Source organism: Chionomys nivalis, chromosome 7 (genome assembly GCF_950005125.1).
Source record: "Chionomys nivalis chromosome 7, mChiNiv1.1, whole genome shotgun sequence".
NCBI classification, from domain to species: Eukaryota; Metazoa; Chordata; class Mammalia; order Rodentia; family Cricetidae; genus Chionomys; species Chionomys nivalis.
Genome location: NC_080092.1, coordinates 26,479,287 through 26,497,467, shown reverse-complemented (window position 1 = coordinate 26,497,467; position 18,181 = coordinate 26,479,287). Strand labels below are relative to the sequence as shown.

The following is an 18,181-nucleotide window of genomic DNA, read 5'->3' as shown; positions in this document are numbered from 1 at the left end:
TCTTTTTATGTCCCTTTATAAAGTTTTGTGGCTGCCTTCCCACAAATCTCACTAATGCTCAGTTTGTGAAAACCTTCTATAGGGAAAAATCACTATTTCCCATGAGGTCAAAGCATAGAATCTTCAGTGGTGTGGAAGATTTCTCTACTCCTCTCTTTGGGCTGATGCCATCAGGTGGATCTCAGTTCCATCGATTAATCGACAGCTAATTAATAGGTGTTGACTGTATGTCCAACCCCATGCTAGCAGTGTGAAACCTAGACCCCATCTATAAAGAGTTTGTGTGATGTCTAAAGATATCGGTGGCACCACCTTTAAATAATAGACTCTTATATTGACCTGTGCACTATGGGCTCTGTTTGGTGAGAAATGAGAAGTTGCCTGGAGCAGTCACAGAAGGTCTCAAGGCAGAGGTGAGAACTGAGCTGGGTAAAGTAAAAAAGAGTAAAGTTAAGTAAAGAAGAGGAAGGAAGACAGATGTGGTGGTGCTTGCCTGTGACTCCGGCACTCAGGAAGCTAAGGCAGGCAAACTGCCATTAGTTCAGGGACAACATGGGCTGTGTAGTAACAGCCAAGACATCCTGGAGCTATAGAGCAAGATCATGTCTCAAAAGATCAGAAAGACGGGACTAGACAGATGTAGTGACGAGGCAAGCAAGCCTCTTCCTGCTGCCCAGCTCCCACATGGCTAGCTTTACACCCGAAATAAAAACACACAAATTGTATTCATTTAACCACTGCCTGATCCATTAGTTTCAGCCTCTTATTGGCTAATTCTCACATCTTGATTAACCCATTTCTAATAATCTGTGTAGCACCACAGGGTGGTGGATTACTGGGAAAGATTCAGCACGTCTGACCTGGTGGCTGGCTCCATGGCGTCTGCCTCACTGCCTTCTACCCAGCATTCTGTTCTGTTTACTCCGCCTACCTAATTTTCTGTCCTATCAAAGGGCCAAGGCAGTTTCTGTAGTGGGAGTGGTGGGCTGTGTTCCTGCAGCCCCAGCTCCCGGCCACCTGGCTAGCTTATGCCCTGAAATAATTACACGGAAACTGTATTCTTTTAAGCACTGCTTGACCCATTAGTTTTAACCTCTTATTGGCTAGCTCTTACATATTGATCTAACCCATTTCTAATATTCTGTGTAGCACCACGAGCTGGCTTACCAGGAAAGATCTTAACCTGCGTCTGTCTGGAGTGGGAGAATCATGGTGACTGAGTGACTCAGCTTTCTTTCTCCCAGCATTCTGTTTTGTTTTCTCTGCCTACCTAATTTTCTGTCCTATCAAAGGCCAAGCAGTTTCTTTATTAATTAACCAATGAAAGCAACAGATAGAAAGATGACCCTCTTCCATCAAGTTTCTTTATTAACCAATGAAAGTAACACATAGACAAATGACCCTCCTCCATCAGATAGATGTCTTGGTGTTTAAGAGCATCTGTTGCTCTACCAGAGAACCCAGGTTCAATTCCCAGCGCATACATAGTGGCTCATGAGGCTCTGTAACTCTAGTTCCAGGGCATCCGATGCCTCTGGCCTCCAAGAGCACTTGCACTCAAGGGTACACGCCCACATGCAGAAACAGCAGATAGTCTTAATCCAGGGGCTCAGCGCTTCCTGGGTAATCAAAGAGGAGAGCCTGTGGGTACCTGAAACTGTATGATGTGATGCTATCTGCTTAACCACTGCTGCCAGCTGAAAAGAATCCACAGAACGCTTGGCTTCTAGATACACGCACAAGTTTTCATAGCTAAAGAAAAATACATAACGAACACACCATTAAAAAGACATAAGTAAACAATGCTGGCTTTCCCTTATCTCAGAAATGTCCTAAAGTAGAGAAACAATTATTGTGTGTTATGGAAGCTAGTCCAACTTTGTGCCCAGAGATACTCCAGTTTGAGTCCTAGTTCTATCCCTTAGGAGCTGTTTGTGATATTAGATGAGTCCCATCTGCACAAGGCCTCAATGTGTACCAATGTAAATTGAGACGACAGAGCCCATCCCTCCTGCCTGACTGCTGCCAGCACCACCCAGATCTTAGGAGAGCTTCTCTGTGTGCTTGTTCCTTCTTCTGTTTTCACACCCCAGAGAAAAGAGGTTGTAAGAAGGAGGATACTGAGCCAGGTCTGGAAAGGAGGGGGAGGAAGGGAGATCCACCCCAGGCCGGTGGACAGCGAGCGCTAGTAGAAAAGGGGCCAGAAAAACCAGCCTGTGTTGCTGCAGCTCAGCTTATTGCAGCCAAGTTCAATGGGTCTTAAATTCCAGCCCCAGCAGCTTGAACTTTATCCTACTAACTATTGGAGCCACAAGAGAACTGAGGACGAGGGAGCCAATCCCATGCTTTTCCCTGAGTACCAAGAGATGCAAGAAAACAAATTTTAAAAATAAATTTGTGTGCCTGGGGCTGTAGCCCAGTTGGGAGAGTACTTAGCTGGTATGCATGAAAAACCTGGTTCTCTCTTAGCACGCATAAACAGGTGTGGTCTGCCTAGCTATAATCCTAGTCAGTACTCAGGAGGTGGAAGAAGAGGGATCAAAGTTCAAGGTGGTCTTCAGCTACGTATTGAAGGGGGTGTGTTGTTGTTGCTGGTGGTGAGACAGGGTTTTTTTAATTATCTGTCAATTTTATACATTTATGCAATATATATTGATCATATCTATCCACTGTTACCTCCCTTCAACCTCCTCCAGCCACCTCCCACCCAATCTTCTCCCAGTTTCATGTTCTTCTTTAATTTGTTGTTGTTTACAGATAGAGTTAAATCCAGCCTGGGCCACACAAGATTCCGTCTGAAAATGAAATAAAGGGGCGCAAAGGAATGTCTCAGTCAGTAAAGCGCTTGCCATGCAAGTGTAAGAACCTTAGCTTGATTCCTAGCACCCACATTAAAAAGTCAAGCGTGGTAGCATGTGCCTGCTGGGGAGGCAGAGAGAGAAGGACCCCTGGAATTTGCTGGCCGGGCAGTCTAGCCTAAAAGCAGGTTTCAGTGAGAGATCTCATCTCAAAAGACTAAGTAGATAACTCCTGTGAGTAACGCCTGGAGCTGATCTTCAGTCGCCACAGTGGGGTGCACGTGTAAACTCTCGCTCAGGATTCAAATAAGTAAGCCCAACAGTGTGGTGTGGGATGACACCTCTCACCTCAGAGTCCTGTGCAGAAGTAGATCTGATGCTCTGGATCAGAGATGCTGTGTTTCTTTTTACTCCCACACACGCACGTGAATGTGTGTATGTGTGTGCGCGAGCACACAGGTGTGTGTGTGTGTGTGTGTGTGTGTGCCCATCTGTCTGTCTCGTCCTGTCTGTCTGTCTGTCCCTGTCCTTCTTTGTCTGCCTGCCTGTATGTATGTATGTATGTGTTTCATATGGTCATGGGCACACATGTGTATGGGCAGGCATGCATATGTGTGTGTACAAGGACATGTAGAGACATATGGTTGGTGCTGGGAATTATCTTCCATTGCTTTTCTGCCTTACTTGTTGAGATGATGTATCTTAATCAAGTCCATAGCTCACTCCTGGCTAGTCTCAGTAGCCAGTTTGCTCTAAATACACCCTCTCTCCTTCACCTAGGCAGATCACAAGGCCCACCCAGCATGTATGTGGGTTTAGGGATCAGAACTCCCATCCTCACAATTGTACAAGCATTCTAGCTACTAAGCTGTCTCCCAAGCCCAGATACTACATATCTAACACATGCCTAACTGCCTCCCCAGCCCAGATATTACATTCTAACACATGCCTACCATCTCCCCAGCCCAGATATTACATAGCTAACACATGTCCACCATCTCCCCAGCCCAGATATTAAATATTACACATGCCTAGATATTATTTACCCAGACGTTTCACTTTGACTGGCTATTCACGTGTGCCTATTTTATTATTTTTACCTCTGCTATTATTTGTGTAATGTATGTTAGTTACGTGCCTGTCATAACCTGCTAGGCCCAATGCTAGGCTCTGGACAGAGAGAGGAGTCAAACCTAAACTCTCTTTCCTAGAAGTTCATGGTCTAATCGGAGATGAGGCGTAGACCAAATAATTGAAATGCAAGATAAAGAGTGACAGGGGACACATTTTAGGTACAGAAAAGGCACTTGGAATGTTCTGGGTGATAAGAAACCTTAGATGGGGGTGGGGCACCCGGTGTTTAAGGGCATGAACAGGAGTGTGCTTCTCTTATTATCTATTAATGGACAAGAACTCGGGCAGCAGAGATGGGTTTTCAGTCCTAGCCCATCCCTTCCTGGACATGGGACCTTGCTGATCACTTACCCCTCTGTGTCTTCCTCATCAGTGAAAGGCTGAGTCACCTGGAGGACGCATAGAGGCCATCTGTAAACATGCTATTTGATGATTCCTCTAGGAACCAGTAATTGTAAACAGCTAATCTGCTGACTCTCATTTCCAGTTTGTTTTCAAACTTCACGTGGGTCTGTTGGCCCCAACGTTGTACTATTTGTCAGGCGAGTTTGTGATCTTGTTTCAGGGTTAAACAGCAAATGAAAAACCTCGAAGGGAGTTTCCAAATCCAGGAAGGCTTCCTTTTACAGAGCCAACACTGAACGAATTAGCAAGTGTTTTATATTTTTTCTGGTTTTTTATTGGGCCAAACTGTTTCAGCTGGGGAGACGCAGCTTGGCTGAAGGTTTAAGCAAATACTGCTAATAAGAGCATGGGGAGGAAAATAAAAATAAGTCCCCACTCAATTTCCAAGTTAATCAAAATGATTTCACCTCCCACTGGTTCCCCTGAGATCATGGGTTTGCCTGGCGATAACTGGGAAATAAGTCAAATCCGAGTTTATAATCCAGAGCCTTGGAATGCCAAACCTTGAGGGATGCCGCGAACCACCCGGCTCGATATTGATGCTCTGGACACCCGATGAACAAGGCTGCAAACTCTGGGAACTCCCTCTAGCAGTCTGCAAGCATGCTCACTGGCCTGGTCCTCACACCAGTGTTAGGTGAAGGCCTTTGGGTATGTGCAGCAAGGAGTGTGTGAGGAATAAAAAGAGTCTCCATTTGTCCCCACGGTGAGAGCATAAGGTCAGCAGGGCAGAGTCCACACTGGGGACGAACAGAGGTTTCCTTTCTAGGTCTCTGCCCCTTACCTGTAGGGGCCTTGGTGGAGCATTCTATCCGTGCCACTGCGGCTTCATCAAATACAGGGACAATCCTGCTTTGCTCATCATGCTGTCATGGGAATGACATAAAATAAGTAATTTTAAAAATTGGCTAATGCATAACAAGGATGTGATTAAGCATAATATCTTCTGGTTTGCTTGGATTTTTTAGTCTTTAAGTGACATTAACTGGGTTTTAACTGATTATATAATTGGTTTGTGTGGAGGTGGGGATTGGAAAACACCAAAAAGCACCAAAAGGAAAATTCACCCATAATTCCTCCCACCTGGGGGTAAGCGGTGTTGATAGATGTTCATTGTCCATCCTTCCAGTCTGTATATCAATCAGCACATATATTCTGTTTCCTCTCTACTGCTCTGGTGGGTAAGAGATATTGTTCAGGGTTGCCTGAATTCAAAGACTCAAATTCTGAACTCTACTTCCCACCTGCTCCATGACCTCTGGGAACTTATTTGTCGAATCTGGGCTTCTCTGCATCAGCACAGAGTAATCATAGTCTATAGACCAGAAATGCAGGCTGGAGGACACACATGACCTGATGAGTGGGGCTCTCCTATGAATAGGGATGATAAAACGGGGTATCTATCCTAGCTTTTTATTCTGTTGCTGTGATAAAATATGTTGACCAAAGTATCTTAGTGGGAAGGGGGGTTGTTTCAGTTCACAGTTCCGGGCTACAGTGCATCACTGCAAGAAGTCAAAGCAGCAGGAACGTGAAGCAGCTACCCACACCCACAGAGAGAGCAGAGGGAGAGTGAACACCTGCACGCCTATGCTCAGCTGAACACTTGTAGTGATGGGGCGAGCAGGTCTGCTTTTTGTCCCACCTGGCTCCCACACGGCTAGCTTTACACCCGAAATATCAACACACAAATTGTATTCATTTAAACACTGCCTGGCCCATTAGTTCTAGCCTCTTACTAATTCTCACATCTTGCTTTAACCCATATTTAGTAATCTGTGTAGCACCATGAGGTGGTGGCTTACCGGAAAAGATTCAGCATGTCTGACCTGGTGGCTAGCTTCATGGTGGCGACTGACCCAGAGAGGAGAGGCATGGCGATTGCCTCACTTCCCTCTTCCTCCCAGCATTCTGTTCTGTCTACTCCACCCACCTAAGGGCTAGCCTATCAAATGGCCAAGGCAGTCTCTTTATTAACCAATGAAATCAACACAAAACAGAAGACCCTCCCACATCAAACTCTTGCACAGTTCAGAAGCCCCTACCAAGGGAACTATGACACCCACAGCGGGCCTATCTCAACTAATGTGATTAAAACAATCCCGCACAGGTGCGCTCATAGCCCCGCCTGTTCTAGACAACCCTTCACCGAGGCTCTCTTCCAGACTGCACCAAGCTGACAACTAAAACTAACTGCCACAATGGCAAAAAGTGGCCCTGCATTTAGCCTAGCACTAAGTGCTAAGAAAGCATTTTGTTAAATCGTAGCTATTATTCTACAAGCATGCACGGTGGCTGCGATGAGTGCTCACTCACAACAGGTTGAGAGCATTGCTCAGTGTTTACTCTTCAGAGTTGTGGGATAGACATTTCAAGATGATCTCTTTGGAACTTGTCCAGACAACACACTCTTCTCTCCGTAAGGTCGGGTTGGGTGCTAGCCTTTGATCCTTAGACTTCACAATCGCCCTACGTCACTCAGAGACTCTTAGGCACCAATTGACGTAGGTGGGCTTACAACACCATCTGTTCCCCCACTTTATCCCCCCTCACCCAAGCCTTACCTCCTCCTCCCATCACCCCATTGGTAGAAGGTAGAGAGAAATGATAGAAATGCCTCAGGCAAGTGGCGAGGTCTCAGCCCCTCAGCCCTTTCACAGAGGCTGTCTCTTTAGATCTGCTTAAGAAGTATGATCCCAAGGCTCCAAGTAAACCAGTGTGGTGCCATGGGGCCGCCAGCACAGTGCTTCCCAGGGCTACCTCAGTTGCTGGTCAAATCAAATCTGATACGTGTATGAGTGGCCTATGCGATAGCTTCAAATGACAGCGCTAAATGGGGCAAGAACCTCTGAATTCCATATTCAGTTGCTGATCAAATATTTACATAGCATCTACTGTGTGCCAGGGACTGAGCTCCTGAAGGAGAAAGGGATTCTCGGGTCACATCTTTCAATACTTTAGGTCCCTCGTACTTTAGCATCAAAATGTCAAGTCATTTCATTTGTACTAACCTCTCTTTTCTGAGGGAGAGAGAGCAGGCCCGAGGCCTGTCAGTATGGAACAGTCCAAAAGATACTGAGAGTATTGTGTTTCAGTTTTATTTTCTTAACCACAGCTTTTCATTCATAGCAAATAACACAAGTTTTCAACTAGTAATAAAAGCTTCTCTTGAAACCCTTGATTCCTTTCTGAAGGACCTCGAGTTCTGGGCTTGGGAGATGGTTCAGTGGGTAAGAGCACTTGCTGTGCAAGAATGAAGACCTAAGTTCGAATCCCCAGCAGCCATGTAAAAAGTCAGACCATGGTCCCAAATACCTGTAATCCCACCCCTTGAAGGGTTTGGCAGAGACAAGAGGACTGCTGCGGCTTGCTGGTCACCAGCCTCATCCTGGGTTCAGAGAGAAATGCTGTCTTGGTGGAATGAGGTAGAAAGTGATCAAGCAGGGCACCAGATAGCCTAGTGTACATTCACAGTGATGTACATACACCATATACGACACACACAAGAGCCTAGTTTATGAATTTATGTTCATTAAAGTAATGATTTACAAACATAGCTTTTGGATGCATCTATTAGACAATATATTTTTAATTATCCCACAAAGAAATAGGTTTCATTATGGAAATTTTATACAATTTGTTTTAATTCATCTTCCTACCTTCTCCTTCTTCTCCAACCTCCTTCCCCTCCACCTTGGATTCAATAGATTAGTTACCGAATGTGCATGAATTTAAAGAAAAGTATGAAGTAAATGGTGGCCCAGAAGGACACTAGTAAGGCAAGTCTTAAGGTCAGGAGTCTCAGCCTTTGGAGGATTCCTGGTCAATTTACAACCACAACAGCAAAACAGATGTTTTCTGAGGCAAAAAAAAAATACAAGAAGGTTTCATGCAGTTCCAGCAGCTCAGAGACCGTGTGGACCTCACCTTGGGCACAAATGAGAAAAGGCATTACAGTGAGAGCCCTTGCCTTTGGACAGCGGCCACTGTCCCCTTCCTGGAGGCAGCCCCACTGGTGTCCATAGCAGAGCAGAAGCTGAGTGACAGTGTGCTCACAACAGCCATGAGAATGTATGGAGAGTTTTAGCATGCCCAGCCTTCAGCAAAGATCAAGTCACTTCATCCCTGAAGAAAAAAAAAAGCTCTCATTTTTCCAAGCATCTGAGCCCGACACTCTCAAGGCGCCTGCCTCTCCCACACTCAGTTCCTAAGAATGAAGATCTGCTTACCTATGGCTTTCCCCAACTCCACCCCTCCATAAACATGTGTTGAGTCCAGTCTACATTAGGTCCTAACGGCTATTTGCTCTCCACCAGGCTGAGTGACCTTGAATGAGTCACTCTCGTCCCTTAACAGGCACACAGAAGGAGACTTGCCAAGGCCCGGAAATCTAAGGAGCAGGGGCAGAAGCACTGGTACTGTTTCACTAGCTGGAGAAACAGAGCCAGGCTCAGATACAAGCCATGTTCACATCGAGTTAGTGACATTGCCAAAGAGCCCGCTGCAGCCTGCCGCCCAGAACAGATCACCGGCCTTCCAGGAACCCACTTTTCCTGTTGCGTTTACTCCTGTCTCCTGGCAGCCTGTTCCAAGAAAGGATCTGTTTGGGTGCCCAGGGGGAAAGACCGACATGGTCCGTCTTCTTTCATGCCAAAGAGGCTTAGCACCTTCTCCAGTTAACTGTGGCTTTCTGGCTCCTACCAGGGCATGGGTTGGTCCAGCAAGTAGAGCCTTAATCCTCCAATGTGTTGGGGTGGAGGTGGGGAGTGGGACTTGGGGGTGGAGAGCTTCAGCGAAGAAGCCAAACTATTCCTGGAATCTGTACGGGGCACCGACAGTCCCTGACTCACAGTGCCCCCGTGTGGCGGGCCAAGGGAAGTCCATCCCCATCCCCTAACCCCACAAGGAACTGTATGTGACTTCACAGGCACTGAACTTCAAGGATGCAGAGTACTCGGCCCAAGCTAAGTCAAAGAAGGGAAACTGAGGCCCCAGATGGGAAAGTAATTAACCCAAAATAATATGTAAAGTTTTCAATCACAGGTACCAAGTATTTTTTTATGACATTCCCTGGCCCACTGGTACAGGAATAATTACTATGTGGTAAATGTCTATGACTTTGGAGTTGATTGGGGGCAGAGACTTGGTTCACAGAGCTCTTCTACAGACTCAGCAAACTGCATATTGCTTAATCCTAAACAACACCGGATGTAGTTGCTGCTACTCACTCCCAGTGACTGATGAGAACCTGAGGTTCTTAAGGACCATATGAAACTTGCCTGGTCACATGGCTGCAGGCAGGATATTCAGGGTTCTACCCACAAACAAATTCCATCCCAACCCATCAGAAATCTCCGAGGATGCTGAGTGCGGTGGCACATGCCTGTGACCCCAGCACTGGGAAGGTAAGCAGAGGAGGATCCGGAGTTCAAGGTCACCCTCAGTTATGTAACCGAGCTTGAGCTACAGGGAGTCTATCTTTAAATAAAAAAAAAATAACAAACAATAAATGGCATCGCTGAAGGACTCACGCATGCTGACAAATGCTTCTAAGTCTCCACTGTGAAGATTGAGGATCTTGAATTTAAAGCTGGTCTATATGCTGCCTAGAAAGTTGGAAGACAGCCAGAGTCGAAGAGTGAACACCACCCTGTCTCAGAAGTGTTTATTAGAGAGCAGGGTGGTATCACACTAAGGTCTGAAGGAAGAGAAAATAAAACAGAACACAAATAAGGCCAGAAAGACCATAAGGGCGATAGCCAATCCGGCTAGCTGTCAGTGCCTAAAGCACAGTTGCCCCAGCTATGCCTCACAGGGGAGTTTAGCCTACAAACAAAGCGCGGGGAAAGTGAATGCCTGAGGCTTTTTATCGCTGAGGTTGGCAATGGGTAGCTATTGGAAATCAATCACCTGCTTGACTGGCATTAGGGAGCATATAAAATAAATTACTATGCATCCAGATCAGAGTATGATGTGGCATTGGAAGGGGTGACATAGCTGTGTAGACCCAGGCAAGGGGAAAGATCTGAGCAAAGTAATTTAGGAAAAGGTACACATACTGTGACCTCTAGTTTTAAAAAAAAAAATCCCAGAAGAAAAGCACAGCTGTTAACTCTGGTTCTCTATACTTGACTGCAGAAAGAATTTTTATTCCTTTATAGATTTTTTTTGTAACAGGTAATCTTTAACTCAGCACTATCATTTTATAGTAAAATATAGAAATCTACAGGGAGAGTAAAATTAATGCTTCCTATCCAGAAGGAATTGACAGTCTGGGTAGTGAACAAGGACTCAGCCAAGCCCGGGGCACGGCTTGGCAATATCAACAAACTAGCAATGAAATGGTGAAATGAGATCCGCGCTGGTGTGTTCCGTGGGGTGCAGAACAAAGATGTCACTCTGACTTGACCAGGGAGGATCTGAGCGAAGTTCCTGGTGGCCTGAAGGCTGGACAGAAGGTGTTGGTCCTCTGTATCCTCTAGCTCTACACCCAAGAGGTTAACCATCTTGGTTCAGTGGGTAAAGGAGCTTGTCACCAAGTCTGATGACCTGAGTTCAGCACCCCAGATCCACACGGAAGAAGGAAATAACTATAACTCCCCGAAGATGTCTCATGAGAGCTCTACCCACTCCATGATGTGTGCCCACCTAACACAAAATTAAATAAATAAATAATTTGCCTATATATTTGAGGGTAGAAACTGCAACTGTACTCAAGATGTACAGACATTTTTTTCTTGCTATTCCCTAAACACTGTAGTGTAACAGCCACTTGTGTGTCGTTTGTATTGTACTGGGTATTATAAACAGTGGATTTCTTATCAGTCACCTGAGGATGATGCAAGGGAGACAGCAAGGGGGTCACAGGCAAATCTTGCAGCATTTTACGAAAGCATCTTGAGCAGCTGTGAATTTTTATAAAGGAAGATGGTACTCGAACCACACTCATGCTGATACAGAGGAACATGTGTGTGTGTGTCTGTGTGTGTGTGTGTGTTTCATTTTCACCCTCCCCCCATGCATCTTTCAAAAACTCACCTTTTGTTATTATTTTTAAGGTGCCAGATCATTTGTGAAGGGTTTAACCTGGGTATTTTCTTCCTTTCTCTTTTCTCATTTACTTCTTCCTTATTTTTTTCATTTCTGTTTTGGTTTTGTTTTTTGAAACAGAGATTCTTGTGGCCCAGGCTGACCTTGGAACTGAATATGTAGTTGACAGTGACATTGAGTTCCTAATCCTCCCACCTCCACTCAGGTGCTGGAAGTTTAGACATACGCCACCACGCCCCATGTACATAGATAGATAGTTTCACACACGTACTCTAAAAATTCTGTGAGAAGTTACTGTTCCCATTTTGTAGACGAGAAACTGAGGGAACTGATTAACACTTCCAAAGTCCCACAGTCACCTCCTAACACCGGGCCAGGTCATTTGAATTCTGCATTCAGTCACCTCTTATTCTGCCCGAACTGTCTGAGAGCCAAGAGTACCTTCTACTCACAGGAGTGAACAACGTATCGCTACAGATTCCCATGAGGAAAACTGTCATCAGCCCTCCACCTAGACTTTGCAAGGCCATGGCCACAGGAGGTCATTTTGTAAGGAAGTTTAGCACAGGCCTTGAACACAACACACAGTGCAGATGGTAGCCTGGATGCGCACTAGCTATTGTGATTTGTGTAGTTACTCAACTCACCGTCATCTTCAACAGGTTTGACACCTGGCAAAGTTACACGTTTATGCCCAGCAAATGGGCTGTCTTGCTCTGGAATCCGTCCCACCTTTGGTCACATTGTGTCCATAGCCACCATGCTGGTTCCCATTCGTCCCCGTGTGAAGGAGCAGGCTGTCTGTCTTTGTGCTTATCAGCCCGTTCCTCCCATGGTAGTGCATAAGGCTCTCATTCGTTTCCCTCTTTTTTCTTAAGACCTGTTTCCTAGACCCTCAGACTCTGCTATGGAAAGAAGCTCATAGCCTAAGATGTACAGCTCACTCCCATCACAGGACACTGTGGGTTCACTCACTACAAGCTACATTTCGGGAGGGACCTTCTGCACAGTGCCTCAATCCAAAGCAGTATCTTTGGATTAAGTGATAGGACACAAGGCTTTTGGTGTAATTTGTCAGAATCAGAACATGAAGCAGCATCCCTTATCCGTCTCAGCTCCACAAGTAGCAACCCGCTCCCATGTTTCCGTGTTTAAAGGCAAGATCTGTTATGCATAGTACTCTTTCTAGGAATAAACTCAAGGCTAGCTTAGTCCTGTTTCAATAGCCCAGCCAATCCCACAACAACCACTACCACGGGCTGCTAAATAGAAACAGACAAGGTGGAACTCCCCAGAACAGTAAGACAGACCTCAAATGACAAAGAAGATGAAGTGTCCCCAGAGAAGAATGTAAGCACAAACCAAGAACAAAGAGGGAGATTCTTTTCAAATGCATTTTATTTACTTTTGTTTGTTCGGGTAGGGATGCATAGTATGCAAGTGGAAGCCAGCAGTCAACTTTCAGGAGTTGGTTCCCTCCTTCACCCATGGGAAACCTGAAGAAGAAAGTCAGGGTGTTAAACTTAGCAACAAACACCTTTACCCACCGAGGCAACTCACCAGCCCAAGGGCAGGGATCCTGAAAGTATTCACACCACTTGGAAGTACCCTATCCATCCATCAAGTTAGATTTCACGGTTACCCAAAAGTTAGGCTCACAGTAGGTCAGGGCACATAAGACAAAACACGGAAGTCTGTATGCCACAGGCTGCATGGTGGAGTAACGGGTTGAGAGTAATTTACGTTCTGTAAATTACAGTCCTGTTGCTTTAAATACATAAATGAGTAAATACAACAGGAGAACCTGAAAACGGATCGCAAAGAGGATTCCACGTTTGAATCCAGCCTGCTACATACCTGGATCCTGTCTCAAAAATAATGTTGTTTAAATGTGACTTTTCTGCGTTATAAGGTTTTTTGCTTATTTTTAAAATATTCATCTTCTCTTTGCTCTTTTTATAACTCCTCTTTCTCTAAAAGGAGTGCTAATGATTGCATCTTTTTATTTAAAAACATATTTTGTATTCAGATAGAACTTAGTTTCAGTGCCTGCTAAATTACAGACGTGCTGTGTAACCAGGAGCAAACCACTTACCCACTCCAGGTCTCCGTTGTCTCATATTTAATGAGGCTATTTTTAATTTGGCATTGCCATAAAATGATGTAGGGTCTCAAATTCGGAGGGTAAGCTGGCCGTGTTTGTGGGTCGCAGCATTGCTTCACCATCAGTCTATGCCGAGCGCTCTTATTTTATTGATTTTTTTCCTTTTATCCCCATTTCCTATTCCATGTCCTTCTGCCTCTACCCCCAGGCAAACACTACGTGTTTCGTATGGTTCTGCGATGTGTTTCTTAATTTAAAAATGTTTCTCCAAGACATATGGTTGTTTGGTGAATTACTTGAACAAAATTATTCATAAATCTCACCCTGTTTTACACTTTTTCCCGTGAAGAATAGTGTATTTAGATTGTTTCCATATTGCTGTAAGGTATGCCACCGTGAGTCATCAGCGCTACACATTATCCAGGTTTACGTATGCCTCCCTTCTTTTCCCCGGGTTCTCTCCTATTCTCTGTCACCATGAACAACACTATCAAAGGCATCCTCCTCCTATGTGCCACCTTATGGTCCGATGTGAAATTCTTCGAGTGCTGTAACCTGTCCCAGCTCGAAGTGTGTTCACACTTAGTTGAACCAAATAATGCCAGTATCTACTCCCAGATGTCTACACAACCTGTCCTGTTAGCAGTCAACATCGGGAGCTCCTCATGTCCCCACAGCCTTACTTGGCAGCTTCCTAATGTTTTCTATCATCTAAGAAGACATGTTTTCTCGCTTTGTGGCTTCTACTTTCAGCCTGATACTTGGAGCATCTTGTCTGCATCCGTGTGAATTATCTGCTTTCTCGACCTATTTTTTTTCCTTCGAGTGCACTGCTGCTGGGAACCCTTTCTTCTTCTGGGTTTCTTATTTGGTCTTGCTTTTGTGTTGGGGAACTGTTTGGTTTTGCACCTTTGGCTGGTTAGTTGGTTGGGTGGGTGGGTATTTTTGTTGCTGATTTTTTTTTGTTTTTTATGATTGTTTGTTTGTTTTTAGACAGAATCTCATTTTGCACTGCAGACAAGCCTGACTCAGAAGCCCAAGCTGTCCTAGAAATATGCATTCTGGGATGACCTCAAATTTCCAGCAATCCTCCTGCCTCAGCCTCCTGAGCACTGGGACTACAGGCATAACCCAACATATAGATTTATTTATTTATTTATTTATTTATTTTTAACATTTATTTGAGATGGTGCAGATGTGGGCATCAGAGGCCAAACTGCAGGAACCAGTTGCTTCTTTTCACCATATTCGTTCCAGGAACCGAACTCATATTGCCTGGCTTAGTGGCAACCAAATTTACCCACTGAGCTGTCTCTGTTGTAATTTTTAAAAAGTGGGGAGAGAGAGAGAGAAAGATATCATGCGACAGAGATCAGGTAGCGGAGGTTTTATTCGGGGAAAATGCATAGAAAAGGGGGGAGGGAGAGGGGAGACCAGCCTCTGGGGACAGGAGTAGCAGAAGAGGAGAGAGAATGTGGGTGGGACAGACAGATGGAGACAGAGACAGACAGAGAGAGAGATGGGAGGTGAGCAGGGTTCTTTTAAAAGGAACATAGTGAATGTGCACAGGAGGTGCTCTTAGTGACCACAGCTGAGGATGTTACTCCAAGGTCAGGCCAGTACAGATGCCCGAATGCTGACAGTCCCCTAGCAGACAATGAGGAAGGCTATTCCCTCATTTTCTTTGCAGTCCTTGGAACTGAACCTGAGGCCTTGGACACAAGACCTCTTCCGCTCTTTTTCCATGTTAGAGAGTTTCTTATATTCTTAATATAAACGTTTTAGCTGCTTGAAAGAATATAAATAGCTTCTATTCTTGCCTTGTGGATTATCCTTTTGAAATACTATGTCATTTTCCTTCATTCCAAAATTTTCTAAAAGTCTTTTATGTTGTCTTCTTTTGCTTTTGTTTTGGGGTTTTTAACATGGCTCCTATTTACCATGGGAACAAATCGGTACATATTCCCTAAGTTTTTGAGAAAGATTAAATAATATAGGTAAAGCCCCTGGCATAGGCAGCCTGGACCAAATGAGGTGTGCCATCACAAGAGATTGCTAAGATCGTGTGGGTAGAAGGAATAAGCACTGAACTGTGAAACCTAACAGCTGGGACTATAGAATCTGTTTACCTAAATCAGGAGAGGTTTCATAGACAGAAGAGAAGTTATTAGCTGGAATTTATTCATCTTTCTTTCTTATTTCTTTTATTTTTTATTTTTTATTTTTTTTTTTGTAAACCTGAAACTCACTAGGGAGTTAGGCTAGCCTTGAACTCACAGAGCTCCACTTGCCTCTGTCTCCCAAGTGCTGGAATTAAAAGTGTACTCCTCCACACCTGACTTATCTTTCGTTTGTTTATTCGTGTTTTGTTTTGTTCTAAGATAGAGTTTCTCTGTGTAACTGCCATGGTTGTCTTGGAACTCGCCTTGTAGACCAGATTGGCCTCAAACTCAAAGAGATCTGCCTGCCTCTGCCTCCAGAGTGCTGGGATTAAAGGTGTGTGCCACCACCACCAAGCTCTTTTTTTTTAATGTGTGTCTATGTGTGTATCTGTGTGAGTACATATGAGCATGTGTGTAGTGTTCCCAGAGGCCAGAAGAGGGCATCCGGAATTTGGAGAGTTCTCCGTGTGGGTGCTGGCATTCAAACGCTGGCCTTTGTGACAAAGCATCAAGTCCTCTCAACCAATGATCACCTGCCCCACCCCCAATAAATTCGTTTATTTAAAAATGGAAAAAGCTAGCTTGCAGGGATAGAAAATCACCTGGAATAGAACATGGATGTGGGGGAAACTGCCACCAAGCAGAGTTTAGGAGAGCGGCGGAGAAGAGAGTGTACTGACCAACCGCTGTCTTTCTGTCTGCACTCCTGTAGGTTCCCTGTTCTCCACCCTAAAGCCCCCGGACGCCGTGTTCAAGGTGGTATTCTGGCTGGGCTACTTCAACAGCTGCCTCAACCCCATCATCTACCCGTGCTCCAGCAAGGAGTTCAAGCGCGCCTTCGTGCGTATCCTTGGGTGCCAGTGCCGCGGTGGCCGCCGGCGTCGCCGGCGCCGCCGTCTGGGCGGCTGCGCCTACACCTATCGGCCGTGGACACGCGGCGGATCGCTGGAGCGTTCGCAGTCGCGGAAGGACTCTCTGGACGACAGCGGCAGCTGCATGAGTGGCAGCCAGAGGACCCTGCCCTCGGCTTCGCCCAGTCCGGGCTACCTGGGTCGTGGAGCGCAGCCACCAGTGGAGCTGTGCGCCTTCCCCGAGTGGAAACCCGGGGCGCTGCTCAGCCTGCCAGAGCCTCAGGGCCGTCGCAGCCGCCTCGACTCCGGGCCCCTTTTCACCTTCAAGCTCCTGGGCGAGCCAGAGAGCCCCGGCACCGAAGGCGACGCCAGCAACGGGGCCTGCGACGCCACGACCGATCTGGTTAATGGGCAGCCGGGCTTCAAGAGCAACATGCCCCTGGCGCCCGGGCACTATTAGGGTCCCTTTCCTTCCCACCCCCACACACACACCCCTGGGGAGGACACCATCGTGGGGGGAGGGAGGGCGTGGGGGAAAAGTGTCAGCCCCGGGTAGACACAGGGTCTCAAGGGGACAAGGGGGAGGGGGGCGGGGAGAGGGGCAGCTGCTTTTCTGGCAGGGGCATGGGTGCCAGGTACAGCGGAGAGCTGGGCTGAGCATGCTGAAAGCCTGGGGGCCCCCTGACGCTGGCCGGCCGGGACTTAAGTCTCTCTCTCTTTTCTCTCTGTATATATATATATTAAGAGTCCCCTCTATACGTATTTATCTGTGGGTACACGTGCGTGTGTCTGTGCGGTGTACGTGTGGGCTGCATGGGTGCGTTGTGGGGGGCCTGCCCGCCTGCGCGTGGGGGCAGAGTGTGTGTGAGCCCTGGCGAAGTCAGGTTTTATTGTTCGTCTCTTGACTTTGTACCTCTCAAGCCCCTCCGTGTTCTCTGGTCAATGTTGGCACTTTAATGGGGTTGGAAACCAAGTCAGATATTAAAAATCATTTCTCGTGTGTGACTTTGAGTAATTTGTGGGGAGAGAGACAAGGAGAGCCTTGCATTTCCTCTTCCTTCATGTGTGATCAAATTCTAGGTCCTTTCTTTTGGGGCAGACAAAGGGGGAAAAGGGTTAAGTTATCATTATAGGTGATACTGTTGCTATTACCATTATCGTATTTATTATTTTATTTCGCTGTAAGGGTGGACAGGTACCACAGCAGGTGTGGGGGCCCGAGGACAACTTGCAGGAGTCAATACCACAGAAACTATAGACAATACCATCCCAAAAAGTATGTACACAAATACACACACCAAAATTTAAAAAAAAAAAAAAAATCAAGCAATTTTGAATCCTCCATCTAGGATGTCATGAGTTAATCCTAAATGCACAGGTGTCCTAAGCTGAACTAGAATTATCTCAGCCAAGTCCTTGTTTCTACAGATGGATGACTGAGGTTATGAATTTGGCAAGGGTCGCCTAGATAGATGGTTGAGCAGGTAAGGGTGTTCACTGCCAAGCCTGACAACCTGAATTGGATCTCTGGGACCCACGTGGTGAAATTAGGGGACTGAATCTGGCCAAGTTATCCTCTGACCTCCTCTAAGGCACTGTGGTGTGTGGCACATGTACACACACACACACACACACACACACACACACACATTAAAATGCAACAGCAACATTTTTTTA

General features: G+C 45.9%; 1 protein-coding gene across 1 annotated transcript in view; it reads left to right on the top strand.

Moving 5' to 3' along the window:
- Positions 1 to 17,012, top strand: part of Adra1b (adrenoceptor alpha 1B) — a 67,247-nt gene extending 50,235 nt beyond the window's left edge. Inside the window, exon 2 of the mRNA XM_057775048.1 lies at positions 16,366 to 17,012. Within this exon, the coding sequence (XP_057631031.1) occupies positions 16,366 to 16,964 (599 nt within the window). The 3' untranslated portion in view covers positions 16,965 to 17,012. The remainder of the gene's footprint in view (positions 1 to 16,365) is intronic.
- The last annotated feature ends 1,169 nt before the right edge of the window (positions 17,013 to 18,181 follow it).